The 17,357-nt window shown below is 31.3% G+C and overlaps 1 protein-coding gene across 1 annotated transcript; it reads left to right on the forward strand.

Annotated features, from left to right (window-relative positions):
* Window positions 1–14,245: 14,245 nt before the first annotated feature.
* On the forward strand, window positions 14,246–15,345 carry LOC149172922 (uncharacterized). Its single transcript, XM_089427829.1, has one exon. The coding sequence runs from the start codon at window positions 14,553–14,555 to the stop codon at window positions 15,141–15,143; it is 591 nt and encodes a 196-aa protein (XP_089283955.1). The 5' UTR covers window positions 14,246–14,552; the 3' UTR covers window positions 15,144–15,345.
* The last annotated feature ends 2,012 nt before the right edge of the window (window positions 15,346–17,357 follow it).

Here is a 17,357-nt window from a genome sequence, read left to right on the forward strand (position 1 = left end):
TTGGGTCTACAACAATTTCTTGGTACATCACGAAGCAAAGATTTGTGGTACTTAGATCTGCAGACGCAGAATACATGGTTGCCAACAGAGCAACATGTGAAGTGATTTAAATGAGAAAGATACTTGTTGGATTGTTTAGTCAGATGATGGATCTGTTGTGATGAAATCAAACGCCCCTAACCCGCTCCCTCTGCCCCCTCCCCCTTTGCCCCTCATTTTTTAATCTATTATTTTCTTCATATTTTTATTCTGATTGCATCATTGTCTTTGATCTCTTGTTAGCTTTCCATCAATTCTTGTTTCATTTTATTTGGACTCACAATTTACAAATGATGCTTATCTGAGGTTCGGTGATTTTCACCACTTAAACTAAAACATATACAAAATGTATATTACTTTGATTTTTGTAAATTAATTAATTTTAAAAAATTATTTTATTATTAATTATCCTACGAAACCACCACCACTAAACGTATATAATAATTAAAACTATATAATATAAATCTTATATTTTATATAATTTGAAATATTTAATAAAAAGTCTGAGATCTCAAGAGTTAATTGAAATTCCCAACCTTTCAAAATCCCAAATACCTTATTTATAAGTAACTGCAATTTTTTATGTACTCGAGAATTATCAGTATTGGCTATAGTATGCAGTCGAGAATTATAAGTAATGGCTATAGTTTTTATGAGAAGTACCACCTCACCTCACTTCCCAACTTCACCTCCCATCGTATCTCAGACTTTCCATTTCTCGTAACTCCATTCACCTTATACCTCTGATACCCGAGATCCCATCCTTCCTCATAACCCGTGAGACCTATTTATCTCCTCCTGATATCTCCCATGTATATGTATAAAACCTCCTAACTCCTCTCCACTATAAAGAGCCAACCATCCACCTCAAAGCCACCAATCCATCTTGGCACGCTTTCCCACTATAATAATATTTTATTATATATTAAATTAATATAATTTGTATTTTTAATTAGTTTACTCAATTAAATTAATAATTTGTAATTATAATTTAATTTAATAGATATATAATTAATTAATATAATAATAGAAATTAATTAAGATTTATTAACTTAATTTTAATCAAAAGTGCTCAATTTTCGTTGAGGCATGTATTTTTTTAAAATTGTAGTAGTTTTGACACTTTAACTTTGGAGGTTCATAAGTTGAGTTTTACTTGGCCAAATCAGACCCAAGATGGCTCGTTAGAAAGATAAAATTATGCAGAATACTTCTAAGGTGGTTTCATGACCAAATTTAGTTCTTAATTGTGCCTAAAAATTATCAGAATATTAAGTTTTGAATTCACAATTAAAACTAATATTATGAGTTTTGTTTTGCATTTTCATTTGCCCAAAGCTTCCGTTGTTGCAAAGCTATTCGATTATGTCCTCTTTTACCAACGTGATATTTACAGGGATCAATGGGAAGATCAAATTTATTTTCATTTATTTAATTGGATTTTGATAGAGAATTGGTTTTTCCCATATTTTCTAATTCTGATTTTAACATGCAATTTAATTTATTTTTATTTTGGTTTTGATTGGTTTCTGGCAGGAGATATGTTGAATGGGATTAAACACAAAAAATTGGGAGAAATGATAAGGGACCAACAAGGAACAAGATGCAGGATTGGCAACAACAACTTCAATAGTTCTCCATTTTTAGTTTTCATTTTTGTAATTAAATATCAATCTTGAAAATGGGTGAGGGGTTCCTCTTCTCTGCAATTAGGGAATTCTTAAGCACTATTATAAAGGGTTATTAGCTATAGGGTGAGGGGAATACTTCAGATCTGAGGTATTTGGGGAAAATTATGTTATTATCTTGTAGTGCATTTTGTAGTATACTACAAGTTGAATCATGGAGAGACAAAACATTTTGAGCCCTGAAAGAGAAGATTGTTTTGCACCACTGCAAGTAATTTCTTCAAGGAGCTGAAGCTGCTCATGGATTGCAAAAATTGTAATGAAGTTTTGGTATGATTTTAATAAATTTTCATTCTAATGCACTATTGTCTAAGACGTAAATTAATCACTTTGTTACCATAATTTCTAAAATTGATTTTAATTCTTATTCTAAATAGTGTATTGCATTATGATATTGAGCACTATTGTCGTATCAATTGCTATATGTTATTGAAGCTCTGTAAGGGTTATCTTCGAGGAGCAAAACAAAGTTAAAATCAAGATGAATTCATTAAAACTCAAATGCACTCAACAATAAATTTTTATTGTTTAAATTCATTCATATTTTGTTTTATCTTTCATTAATTAAATGAAATTCTTCGTTTAATTGATGAAAAATATATTTTGAATCCAATCATTATATAAACAGTCCTCATCCCCTGGTTAGTAAGTTCATTTTCTCTTGAGTTAAGAGAAGGCTATCCTTTTCCAATTTGAGATAGGATTAATTTTGTGTTTGCATCTTAGAATAGATTTGCATTTAGATTAAAGCTTACATTCTAAAAGTCCTCTTACGTAGGGGCAGACCCTAGTTGCGGTTTGGATGAGCCATAGAGTCAGATTAAGGATTTGCTTGCTTGCATGTGCACAAAAAAAGGGAAAATCTAATTTCTCTCTTTCTATTGGTAAATAATAGATATATTATAAGCCACCAGGGAGAGAGAGGGGGTAACTAGACCCAATTTAACCAGTAAGAACCACTACATCAAATGGATAAGAGCTTAGTTGGGGCTTTGACTGGGTGGTCTCTCTCACATGTTGATGAGGTCATTTTTTACCATCATTAGGATCCAACTCTGATCTATTGTGATAATCATAGTTGCATCAAGTTCTTTGAAAATCATGTTTTTCACGATTGATCCAAGCATATAGATATTTGGTATCACCATTTATGGAACTGTGTGTAGAGGCAGATAATGTTGTTATAGTACATTCTGAAAGAGGAACAAGATGTTGATATTTAGACAAAGGCCTTGTCAAGAGGGAAGTTCGAGTTTCACAAGTGCAGGAAGGGGCCATTGATAATCCCCTTTTTGTTAAGAGGGAGTGTTGAAAAATGCAGCAAGAAATTCTCAATTTGATTTTGCCTTGATTAAATTGAAAAAAATTGAATTTCCACATCAGCAGACAACTTGGATGATGTTAACTTGTGTGACATGGATTGTGTCACCTAGTTTACTCAGTAAATTCGAGTTGGAGGAGTTAGAGTTCAATTATGCATGTGTGATTGCTAATTTGTAGCAATCAAGGTCATTTATCTAAGGTTGCTTCCAGTTAAACTAGTTCCAACTTTTGGAGGAACTAGTGGAAGGTCAGTTAAGTAGTGGGACTTTAGACAAACTCAGTGAAGATCCGATTAACTGGTCAATCAACCCAAAATTATCTAGTGCATCTAGAGAGTTCGAGTTACCCAATTGAGGTGGAGATTCTAAAGCAGTGAAACATCATTTATAGACTAGTCTTAAGTGTACAGGTATTGCATGCAATTAGATGATAAACCTAAGGAATTGCACAATTCAATTAGAGGAATTTCCTAAATAATCGAGGGATAATTCCTTAAGGAACAACACAAGGAAATAGGAGCTCACGTCGAGGAAAAATTTGACTAAGTCTGGGTCAGAGGCATTCAATGAGCAGAGAGATAGTTTGTGCACTTGCAGGGTGAGCTCAGTTGAGCAAAGAAATTGTAATACATGTCTATTCATTTGATTAATGCAAACATGCATTAGGGTTTTTAGCAGATTTCTTTCCCCAGATAAAAATACTTGTTGCATGTGTGTTATTTCTTCTTGCATGTTTGAGATTTTTGTTCTAAATTGTGAATTAATGTCCGCAGAGTAGTAGTGTAGGTTTGTGTCTTGTGATTTTGATTAAAACTTCATGAGCAGTTGCAAATCTACAACCTAATTTCTACAAATGGGCAAATATTGAAAATATATTTTTCCTTAATGAAAATCTTTCAAGAACACATGTAAATATTCCATTTTACTAAAGGATATTGGTATCTTGGAAATTATTTTATTTCCATTTTTGTCATTTTCAGATTTTCTCTACATACGCTCTCTTTTCATTTATTTATTTAGTTTTTATTTTTAAGTTGTAGAATTACAACTATGATTACATATTTCAAGAAGCATATTTTTACCAATACAATATCTTGTATTTCAAAATAAAATAAAGTTGAAGGACAAAGTATTCTCAAAATATGAAGAATCCATAAATACTTGATATCACTTAGTTCTTACTTAAACTTTCAATAGTATGGAAAATGGTTGATTGATTATTTTATGTTATAAGAGTTCCATCATCTTCAAATACTTTAAAGAAATAAACCAAATTCTTTCAAAGAAAATGAATAATACAATAGAGTTTGAGTTTCTTTTAATACATCAAAGTATTTGCTATCAAATGAACTCTATAAAAAACCTCGCTTTTGTCACTTAGCTATATATGATAAATTTCAAAATCAATCATAAGCTAAAAAGTGAAAATAAGAAGTTTAGCAATAAAATGAGAACAAAGAATTCCGTTGGCGCTATGAACACTTGCTGAAAGAGGGTTGATGTTTGTAATTCAACTAAAGGGGATATTTGCACTCACAAAAGTGAAGCAATCAAAGTTTCAAAGAGAGATTATTATAATGCAAAGCAGAAAAACTTTGATAGTATTAAAATCCTAAACTTAGTGTTAAAAATTTCAGATGATGATTGAATTATAAGGTTCTAAAGATATAAATAAACTCATTATTTGACTCTTATTGCATAAAATTTTCATTTCTTTCACTAGTACTTCTATTTTGATCATTTGTTTCATAATTTATCAAGTTTTTCAGTGATAAATCATAAATTAGAAAATAATTATGAAAAATTTATTTTACTTTGAACTATAAATTTAAGATTGACAGATATATTTTCTTCTTCTAGTGTGTCGTCATTTGTTGTTCGGGTTACAACAACCCTCATTTTTATTTTATACATTAGAAAACAAAAAAACAAAAAGCCCTAAACAATTTTTTTTTATTGTTTTTCCTAAAAACCCCAAAAACCTTTAAAAAGTTCAAGATAAACATCAAAAAGTGGTTTTTAGAGTCAGAGATCGGAATCATAAAAAAAATGTTTTAGATAAAATCCTTTCAACCTTCTGACTTGCAAGTTAGGTCAATTCATAATCTTTTTGAAAATTCTTACCCAACCTCATGACCTTTCAACTACTTGACCTACAATCAACACCCAACTCTTATGTAGTCAGCATTGGGAAGAAAAGAAAAACTCTTGACCGCCCAACCACCTGATTGTCCGACTCCTCGAATATAATATTCATTTTCTTCAATTTAAGTGCATTTTTTTTTAAAGAAATTGATTTGAAATTTTGTTGTTTTCATGCTTAGTGGATTCTTTTTTATATCAATAATAAAGTCCTCTGACGCTATCTCAATTTATGAGAAAATACAGTTGGATTAATCTATGGGAAATTAATTAATAAGTTAATTCACGGCATCCTCGGGTTTTTAGTCAAAAATCATAATTCCTTAAAGTATTTCGCTTGCATGATGTTTTCATTCTCTTTTACTTTGTTCAGAGAAGCTTGAATTGAGAAAATATGATATCAATTGCATAAATTTTGTGTAAGAAAGATGAAATTATAAAATATTCTTAATTCAATTTCAAATTTTAATTAGGAAAAGCTTATATATTCTCTATTTTTGTTCACGTCATAGAATGGGGAAGAAATGAAAATCTCCAGCAGCGAAACAAAAAGTGGAGTAGATAAGGGAGAAGCTTAAAGAAATAGAGAATCCACAACCAGAGGAGGTCAACCTCAACCCATTCCTCATCTCTGATTATACTTACAAGACCCAAATAGCATGTACAATAAGATGGGAGGATTTTTTTTTATTTCTTTGAAGAAAGAGGATGGCTAAAAAATGCAAGGTCTTCTCAAACAAAGAATAATAAGTTTGAAGGAATAAGAAGAATAGAGTTACACAAAGTAGCTGTTAGGGCCATGATTTTTCCTTATTATGACATGGTTTCATGGATTTTTACTCATGTTGATACCTCAACTCGTACAGTATCAAACCATAACAAAATTTTCATAGCCTCATGGAAAACATAAATCCTATCAGCTATTTATAAGCTCAGTCCCCCATAAATCTAGCTCAATTTTGATTTTCTTAAGAATTTCTGAAACATTGTCTTCAAGAAATGTGGAGAAAATTATGACAGAGTAATTGAAGAATGGCTAAGGGAAGAAAATGAAGGGTTTAAGCTTAAGGCTAATAAAGAATATCCCATAGCTATTTTCAAGAAACCTATCATATTTCTCATCAATATGTTGACCAAGTTATATGGAGAGCAAGACCCTGAACATTGCAAAATCAAATGGATTCCAATAATCCATAGCATCCTAAAGGAAGGGAAACGTCTCAATTGGGTTGAAATTTTGTCACAGACATCACAGATGCCTTAAAATTGTCATTAACATCTCCCCTTGGCTACAAACACATTTTTTATATGTCTTCTTATATGATAGATATTGTCATTGCCTCAGTTCCATTTCCCCTCATGAAATGGAACTACCCCTCTGACTAGCAGCTCCCTATCCAAAACTATGCCCCAATCCTGTGGGAGTCCAATTTCAAATTTCATTTTTACAATATTTTCCATTATGTCTTGATTCTTTTTTATGAAATCCTATTTGGAAAAACCCCTCCAAGAATTAGTCAAAATCTAAAAGAAGGCCTAGAGTCCATTGGTCATTGGTTTGTGGAAGAGTTGTTTTCTTATATAATAGTTTATGGGAGTGATGTTGGCCCTCATCTTTTACCCTGTTATATCCCTGAAAGGCTCGCCTTGAGATAAGTTACAAATCAAGTCGTTTTGAATGGCCAAACCAGGAAGTTAAGTAAGTTACAAAAGAAAATTTGGTCTGGATTTCCAATTAAGTTTGGTGACATAAATATCAGGGAAAAAGGACATGGATTCAAGGAAGCTGAAGAGCTTCAAGAAGTTTGGCTACATTCTCTACCTCAGTATGATTATGATCCTCATGGGATTATTAGTATTCATTATATAACAATTAGCTTTATGAAAATATTTATTCATCAAGAGCCTCCCTTTGATGAGATTTTCATAGATATTGATGATTTTCAGCAAGTTATTGAAAGAGGAAAGCTTTTAGATATTGAAACAAGAGACCAGTTACAAAAGTTTAGAGAAAATCTGTTTGAAAATTTCTTAAGAGAAAAAGGTCTCCATCTCAATATTTCTTTTGAGGAATTAAAGGCTTCTAAATTATTTCAATTTAATTTCAACCAAATCACTTCAGATCCTTCTATTGTCTCTCAAAAGGAACAAGAAGTTGAAATTGAAAAAATGGAAGATGTTGTTGTTACAGGTAAAGAAGCAAGAAGCCATGAAGGAATGAAAAAAGATCAGGATGTTACAACAAAGGTTGCAACTATGAAAATTCCTAAAGGAAAGAAAGAAAGTGCAATAACAACAAAGGTTGCAACTATGAAAATTCCTAAAGAAAAGAAAGAAAGTGCAGTAACAACAAAAGTAGCAAAAAAGAAAAAGTAACTGAACAAGAAATTATTCTAATTAATTCCTCTGAGGAGACAGAATAGAAGAAACTAGAAACGACAACAAGTCAAGGAATGGAAGTTGATAAGGAGAAAAAAATATATGATGAAACTATCACTAAGAATAGTGAAGAGGCAATGGAATCACAAAGAAAAATGGAAATTGCGTCCACTACATCTCCTAAGACCTCTATGCCACCCATTTCTACCAAGATCCCTTGGGAATCATTTTTGTTCAAACCAATTTATGAGTTATAGGCAAGTCCATATACAATTCCTTCTTTAACATATTATTATTTCAATTCTCAAACAAGTCAGTAGTGAGGAGAACAAAGAAAAGGAAGCATGATTATTTAGAGATTGTGTTTGAATTCAGCTGTGAAGTTCAAAGGGATGTGAAAGAAAAGGTCCAAGAATACTCCCAGGCCTTAGCGTCTTTTGTTAATTATAACCAATATCATTTAAATGAGCTTGCAACCTCATATGAAAACATTCTACAAAAAAATAAAGTTTTAGGGAAACAATTGGAGAAAAATGGATTGTTTAATGAAGAAATTGGCAGAAGTACTATGCAACGCTGATTCAAGGTTTTGCTATAGAGAGGGAAAATCTACATAAACGTTTTCAAGTGGAATTGAAAGAGTTAAATTCAAGTCATGAGCAACATATTCAGGAGTTAAGTGAAAGGCATGAAGATCAAACTCGCATTTTATAGGAAGAATTTTAAATCCATTTTGAGAGCATGACTATGAATTTAAAACAACAAATCGATTCTCTTCAAAGCCAACTTAATCATAATCAAGAAGCCACATAGAGTCTAGAAATTTTCAGAGAGTAAGCTTTACAACTTTGTCTGATTCTAAGGAAAGATCAATCAAAATTCTATAAAAGGATGGATAAAATCTCAATATTTTATCGAGAGATTACAAATTTAAATGAAAGGATTGATTCTTTAATAGAAGAAGACAAATACATTAAAAGAAATTTTTTGTCTATTCTTGACTGGGAGAAGGAATTTCAATCTGATGAAATTCCAAAAGTTTCAAAAACATATAAAAGATTGATGCTTGCATCTTTGAACCGTGGGGAAGATGGAGCCAGAGAAATTAGAGAATGAACCAAAACTGCATAAGGGAAATGCTTGACAATCAGGGAGAAAGGTACTTAATTTATAGAAGAATTCGACTTGCCAGGTTCTAAGCCACTGAAATAAATTGCTCCAGGGGAATTAAAACAGCCAAAAGAGGACCTTGTTACCAAAGATCAGGTAGAAATCAAAAGGACTAGGTTTTGGAAGAAAAAACTTTCCAGAAATTTCTACAATTTCCTTTTGAGCAAATCAAGCTTATTGATATATTTGAAATCAAGTATCAAAAAAGAAAGAAGAAAGTCCAAGGTTTGATTGCCAGCTTCCAAATCATCTAAATAAGCTTGCAACCTCATATGTCAACAGTCTACAAAAAATCAAAGTTTTAGGGAAACAATCGCAGAAAAAGGGATTGTTTAATGAAGAAATTGGCAGAAGTACTATGCAACTCTGATTCAAGGTTTTCTTATAAAGAGGGAAAATCTACAGAAAATTTTCAAGTGGAATTGAAAGAGTTAAATTCAAGACATGAGCAACATATTCAAGAGTTAAGTAAAAGGCATGAAGATCAAAATCACATTTTAAAGGAAGAAGTTTAAATCCATTATGAGAGCATGACTATGAATTTAAAACAATAAATCAATTCTCTTCAAAGCCAACTTAATTTGAATCAGCAAGCCATAGAAAGTCAGGAAATTTTCAAGGGGCAAGCTTTACAACTTTGTCTAATTCTAAGGAAAGATCAATCGAAGTTCTATAAAAGGATGGATAAAATCTCAATATTTTATCGAGAGATTACATATTTAAATGAAAGGATTGATTCTTTAATAGAAGAAGACAAATACATTAAAAACAATTTTTTGTCTATTCTTGATTGGGAGAAGGAATTTCAATCTTACGAAATTCCAAAAGTTTCAAAAAGATATAAAAGATTGATGCTTGCATTTCTGAGCCGCGGGGAAGATGAAGCTAGAGAAATCAGAGAATGGACCAAAATTGCATAAAGGCAATGCTTGACAATCAGGAAGAAAGGTACTAAATTTATAGAAGAATTCGACTTGTCAGGTTCCAAGCCACTGAAAGAAATTGTTCGAAGGGAATTAAAGCAGCCAACAGAGGACCTTGTCACCAAAGATCAGGTAGAAATCAAAAGGATTAAGGTTTGGAAGAAACAAACTTTCCATAAATTTCTACAACTTCCTTTTGAGCAAATCAAGCTTATTGCTAAATTTGAAATCAAGTATCAAAAAAGAAAGAAGAAAGTCCAAGGTTTGATTGCCAACTGCCAAATCAGCATAAATCAATTTCCCTCTATTCACTTCTCAGTTGTTTCCCGAATGTATTCACAATGGGTAAATCATATCGAGGTTCATGCACCCCATCTATTGCTCAATCTTAACTATGAAGATTCTGAAGACAAAAAGTTACCTAGTTTTCAGGGAGATCTTAGTTGAACAAAGATATAATTTATATTTTTAGAATTAGAAATTTACTTTCAGAAAATCTTGTGATTTTCTTATTTTGAGACTTATCTTATTGTTTAAAACATATATTGTTTTTAAATTATTTATAGAACCTCTTGCATTGGTGAAAAAGGTCAAGAAATTGTGAAGACTACAGACTTGTATTTTTTAATCAATTTTGAAGTATCAACTTTTTTGAACACCAGTTTCGGTTTTAATGTGTGATGAGCTATGAAGTTTATGTATGGATATCTTTTTAATTACTTAATGGATAAATCTAGTATTTCTCTTCAACTTGTGCTATTTAATTCTGAATGAATGTTTGATTTTTCTGTTAAACATTTCTTATGACATGTTACAGTCAACGTCCATTTTTTAAATAGAGATTAATGAATTGTCAATCTTTCATTATTCTTTGATCATTGGAATTTGAAATTCAAAAGATAGGGTTTGATTTTCTCTCGTTTTTGAGATAAATATTATCTCTTATTTATATTTTAGTTAATGCATGCATATATTCCAAAAAATAACAAAAAAAATCTTTGAATGTGATGAAAACTTGAATTTTTTTTTTGTTTAGTTTTCTATATAAAACAACTCTTTCAAAACTTATTTGTGTAGTTATCTGGACCTAAAATCTAGCAAGGAGTAGAAATTGCAGAAAAAATTCACGCGGTATTATGTTTGTTCAAATCCTATAACTCCTGTTGAATAAACTGACCTTATCATACCATCAATATGTTATGTTTTTGTAGATATTTGTAAATAATAGGATATGTCATATATTTTACCTAGATTTGTTATTTTTATAGAATTAGCTTAATTTTAGTTTAAGTTAATACAAGCAACCAGAATTTTGTTCTAGAGAGTATACACCGATTGAAATGAAAAATGGTTTAATTAGGACACTGATTGAGCAAATACTCATTTGTTGTAGGAGGAATTCTTCCGCCTGTCAACAACTTACAATCTTTGAAGTCCAATGGAATGAGTCACTTGAAATGGAACCAGCCTAAGCTTTGTAATAAGTACAAAATAGTTGATGCTCACTTGTGGCTTTGTCGGAAGCCTATCCTTAATTGTTACTTGATGAAAGTGACGTTTTATAAATTTAAATTTTATAAAAATAAATAAATTTAGTTGGTCACTCAGATAGATTTGAACTTTGAATCTCATGTTTTACATATTACTTCATAACAAAGAAATATCCAATTAAACTACACCCTATGAGATTTTTTTAATGTTATTACATATATGATGTTATTACACAAATGCTAAGTTTATTTAAAATTGTCATTAAATTTTGTAATTAATTATTTCTCATTTTTATATCCCGAATCTATTATTTTCAGAAATATTTTTAATTTTTTTATTATAGGTTATTAAGATTATATAACATGAGAATAAATTAAAATTTTTTCCTCATTTATAAGAGATATATTGTGTTTATGTTTAATGATTCATTTTTAATCATTTTTAGATGTATAAAATTATTATATAAATTTAAAAGATTAGGTTGGATGTACCGAATGTACATTACATTTTGGAGTATTGGGGCGTGCTCCTTACTTTATGAATAAAGAGTCAACGATTAATGTTCTAGTGTATATAGCATGTTTTAGACAATTTTAAAAATCTGAAAGAAACCCAAAACATATTATTGATTTGTTTTTCATAGTAGAAAAGCACACCACCTCACTTTCCCCTCTTTCTAGCAATATTGTCATAAGTTCTTACAACTTATTCTTATCATTTTAAAGAAAAAGAAACATTTCCATGAAATTACACATGCTAATAAAGTTTGAAGACATGTTATTCCAAGCATAGAGCTAACCTATCATGACTATTTAAATTAAAATGTCATATTCCAATGGAATAAAGTCTAAACGTTTTAGGTTTTTCAAATGAAACAAAGTCTAAAACATTTTAGGAAATGTTTATTTTAGGGAAAATATTTTCATCAAATTTACCTTAAATCTAACTAAAACTATTAAAATTACATATTTATATGATTAATATTTTATTAATTAAATATTATAATTTTTTAGTATTAAATTAATTTATATATTTAAAAATAAAATTTAAATAAAAAATTCACAATTCATCGAAAAATGTATATCCCCGATTCCATAAACATTATCATTTTGAAACTCCAAACGCCCTTTTGATATTTTTTCAAACATCGCACATGTTCAGTTTACGCGTCTCGCCGCATTCGACGCAAGGAGAATGTGCGAGGACCTTATCGTCTCGATAAACGGAAACTAATTTAGTGGATAATGTCCAAAGGGTTTGAAAAAGAAACTGCGTGCAGTACAAAAGAGCAGAGGTGACGTGGAAGATAAGTTCCCGCTGACTAACCTACCATCTCATCCTCTCCATAAATTTTGGATGTGATATATGGAAAGAAATTTGGATATAAAAGCGTTAGTTAAAAAAAAAAAAAAAATTGGGTGTTAGGTATGATTTCATATATTTAAAAAAAAAAAATTGAATATAAAAAAGATAGAAATTGAGCTTAATGTATTTTTTAAAAGTGTTTTTGGTTGGTTAAAAGTTTTTTTTATAGATTAATAGTCTAAGATTTTCAGATAGCTCACGGACTCAAACTCTATTGGTGTATGGATCACAATAAATAATTTCAAGTGAAATTTTTTTTATAATAACAATGATGAATTATGATAATAGGTAATGACGATGATTAACGTCCACTAAACCTAATATGGTTTATCTGACCTTAAGAAAGAAAGAGATTAAGTGACATTCTTTAATATTTTATTTCTATGATAAAAAAAAGGGAGAGAAGTGTTATGAGATCACTATAGTTTTGCGGACTTAACAAATCAAAAAGGTTGGTAGCTGACAAAGATTTTGTAAATGAGAATGGATGTGAGTAAGAGCGAGCAATGCAAGAGAAAATGATTTTCATCTTCAACCTTCTTAGTATGGCAAAGGTGACAAACTCTTTTGTCCCAAAGTGTTTTAGGAATTGACCAACTTCTGAACAACTTCTGATTTCACTCTGAAGCTCATGAGAATTAGTTCTTATCTTTACAATGTTCATATTCTTCTTAGCACTGGTATTCGGGTAGATAAAAATCAAGGATCTGATTTCACTCCGAAGCTCATGAGAATTAGTTCTTATCTTTACAATGTTCATATTCTTCTTAGCACTGGTATTTGGGTAAATAAAAATCAAGGAAAAACAAATATGAAATTAAATGTGCACCTCTCAGGTGAGACCAACTCAACCTTGAGGGTGCCAACTCAACCTGGAGAGTGCATGCACCTAGCACATTCTATTCACCACCTAGAAAGGCCATATATTTAGAGGATTACATGTTTGTTGGGGAGTTTGAACAACTTTCTAAGAAATATGATCTAAATCCTAAATGAACACAGAATGCACCTAGCACATTCTATTCACCACCTAGAAAGGCCATATATTTAAAGGATTACATGTTTGTTGGGGAGTTTGAACAACTTTCTAAGAAATATGATCTAAATCCTAAATGAACACACAATCTCAACGCTCTCCAACAAGTGACTAATAATAAATTAATCTAGAACTAACTAGATTTCTCCATTATTTCCAAGTGGGGTTGATCACCTTCTCATAATACCTTACCTTGCTTTTCCTTTCTAACTCTTTTCCATCCCTCAACTTATCCTTGAATTTGAAAGTAATAGTATTTTTAATTTTATCCTTATTCTATGAGATAGTCTCTTTCTTTATCCCTACTTTTATCCTCCATTATTGGAGCCAAGATTGGATATCTTTATGCTAGCCCAGTTGAAAAAAAAAAAAAAAAAATGAAATTTTAGCTAAATACAACTATATCACTACTAGTTTAACCATTAAATTATATAAAAAACAAAAAAACACCAAATACATTGAATTTTTTCCAAAAAGAACAAGTAACATCACCTACCATTCTGATATAACAACTAATTTCTGAAAAGCGTCGGCCACATAACTACCATTCTCAGATAACAACTAATTTCTTAAAAGAGTCGTCCACATAAAACGCTTTATGGTTTCTTAATTATATAAACCGACAAACTAATCTGAACTTTCATTTTTTAATTAATCACCTCAGTTCTACAGATGCTATTATGCAGTGTACGCGGTCTCACCGCAATCAGATATATTCTTATCCAGAAATATTTTTGTCCCGTTCAGAGCAATTCAAGGTTTTTTTTTCTTTCTTCCCCACTTCTTCCCTTCCCTGTATCTACCTCTGCTTCGTCTTTCTATATAATTAAAACTTTCCCCTCATTAGAAGACTCATACTTTTATCATTCTTCCTCTGTAAATCCCCCTGTTTACTGGTATTTTTAGTGATCGATCTTCTGCTAGCGACTAATCAGTATATCAGTCTTAAAGAGCAATACCCACTTGGTTTTTCAGAGAAGCAACTTATATATTAGTAATGGCTTCTTTTCTTGTATTTTCCTCTGAAATTTTCTCATCCTGTGAATCGTCAAGCGTGGCTTCTTCTCTTGTAATTTCCTCTAAAATTTCCTCATCCCGTGAATCGTCAAGCGCCAGTCATATGTACCTCCAGACACTACCTGCGGGATCGAGCGGCCGGAGCAGAAATGTAAGATTCCGGCGGTGTTTCAAGGTGAGAGCAATGCAGGTCTCTCTGGGCGCAGAGGCGGCCATTTCAAAACAGGGTCGCATGGATTCAAAGAATTTGTATGAAATACTGGAGATAGACCCCGCAGCGACTGTAAAGGACATAAAGAGGGCTTACAGAAAACTGGCGCGGGAGATTCATCCGGATCAAGCGGCTTCCCCTGAGGAGAAAAAAAAGAGTACCCAGATGTTTTTGAGGATACACAATGCGTATGTGACTCTGTCAGATCCACGTGACCGCGCGCTATATGACCGCCAGCTTTTGGCTCCAATGCGGGGCTTCGCTGGCCAGGCGTGGAGCAAAGCGAACAATGGGCGGCCAACGACATATAGATATTGTGGTCATTGGGGGCGGAGTTGGGAATCAGATCAATGCTGGTGATGTTCATTTGGTTTTTGGACTTGCAGGGGCGTTATGGATTCAAGTATGGCGGATCCCAGTGGCACTGGCATTAGCTTGTAACGTAGACATTATAACCAGTATTTGAGGTGGTACCTCTGACAGGGATACAATGTTGGGCATATATCCCTGTAATTGTTAGGAGGTTATGTGCACCCATACTTCCATCAAACATTTTAATGGAAGTATGTTAGCCATCAAATATGGCAGCGTATGTTTTGTTTTATGTTTTATTTTATTTTAGATGTTGTTGTCTATTTTTACTTCAGTTTTGTCCCAGATTGAAAAAAATAAAAAATACCACCTTATATGTTAATTATCATTGGGTTTTTAAGATTATCCTGTATGAAAGGAATGCCTTTGTTTGATAACCACTTGGTTTTTAACCAAAAGTCTACTTTAATTTTGATAAATCATAAAAGCTTTCTCTTCTATATTTTATTAGGGAAAATTTTGTTAGAGGTTAATATTCGCAACTTTAAGATAACTTCCATCCTTAAAAAAAAAATTGTACTTTACTTTTTGTGAACATCAATATATTTTGAAAGATTAAATTTTAAACTTAAAACATGATCCTATAGACTTGAATCTATTTGGAAAACCCTTAGTAACATAGCCCTTGAGAAATAAACTTCCATCCTTAAAATTTTCTTTGTACTTTACTTTTGTGAAGATCAATATACTTTAAAAAGTTAAATTTTAAACCTAAAACATGATTGTATAAACTTGAATCCATTTGGAAAACTCTCGGTAGCTAGCTCTGGGAAATCTCTACGAGGGAAATGTTCATGACTACCTTAGCCAACTTGCCCTTTTAAGTTAAAAGGACAAAATTGTAAAGCACCTATGCATTGCAAGTTTTGTTTGTCAAATTATCCCCATAGTGCATCGTTTTATAGGGATATAAATTAATGAAAGTTTGAAAGATTATTTCATATATAAAAATAAGGAATGAATATTTGTTTAAATATATATAATATGATAATATTTTATTTGATAATTATTTTTATTTGAAAATTTAAGTGTATGTGAGAAGGGTGAACATGGAAATGATATTATTGGAATGTTTTGGGGTGTTTGTTTCATGGATTATGAGTAGGGAGCCCTTTATTGTTTATTTTGGTTCTTTTTCAATCTAATTTTGTAGTTTTAACAACTATCCTTGTAATTAATTTAGTTCAATTGTTTGTGAATATTAGGAAAGGTACCATCATTAGTCTCGTTCTTCTTGTCTTAATAATGACAAGTTTTTGGCCCACATATAGATCAATAGGAAAGGTATCCTCATTAGTCTCGTTCTTCTTGTCTTAATAATGACAAGTTTTGGCCCCCATATAGATCAATTGGTGATAGGGTGTTCTCCTTGTGAAATCTTGGTGATAGCACTAAAAGTGCACTTAGAGGCTATAGCAGTAGTGTTAAGAGTGCACCAAGAGGCTATAGCGATAGTGTTAAGAGTGCACCAAGAGGCTATAGCGGTAGTGTTAAGAGTGCACCTAGAGGCTATAGTAATGAGGCTAAGCGTGCACCTAGAGGCTATAGTAATGAGGCTAAGAGTGCACCTAGAGGCTATAGTGGTAGCTCTAAGAGTGCACCTAGAGGCTATAGTGGTAGCGCTAATAGTGTATCTAGAGATTATAGTGATAGTGGTACAAGCCTCTAGACACAAATAATAATGATAACAACAAGATTTTGCACATGGTATTAGTCATCTATGAGGTAGAAATCCCATTCACACTTGCACCAATAATAATGAATAATTTTATTTGGTCATAAATCCATATTTTTTTTATATAAAACATTTTGTTACATGTTAATAAAACAATATATGGTAAGATTATAATAGTAGTGGTACAAGCCTCTAAGCAAAAATAATAATAATAACTACAACCTTTCATACTTGGTATTAAGTATCTAAGATGTAGAAATGACACTAAAACTTACATCAATAATAATGAATAATTTTATTTGATTATAAATCCATATTTTTTTAATATAAATTTTTCTTTTATCTATTAATAAAACAATATGTGTAATTTTTCTTTAAAAAAAACAAAAAAAAACAATAACAATAACAACAACAACAACAACAAATAAATAAAATCTTACATATAGCATCCACTATCAAATTAAAAAAACTCTTAGAAAGAAACTCAAAATTTTATTAAAATCTGTTAAAATACCTACCACATGCAA

Source organism: Pinus tabuliformis, chromosome 4_2 (assembly GCF_031772625.1).
Source record: "Pinus tabuliformis cultivar Carrire ecotype Pingquan chromosome 4_2, CPIR1, whole genome shotgun sequence".
Taxonomy (NCBI): Eukaryota; Viridiplantae; Streptophyta; class Pinopsida; order Pinales; family Pinaceae; genus Pinus; species Pinus tabuliformis.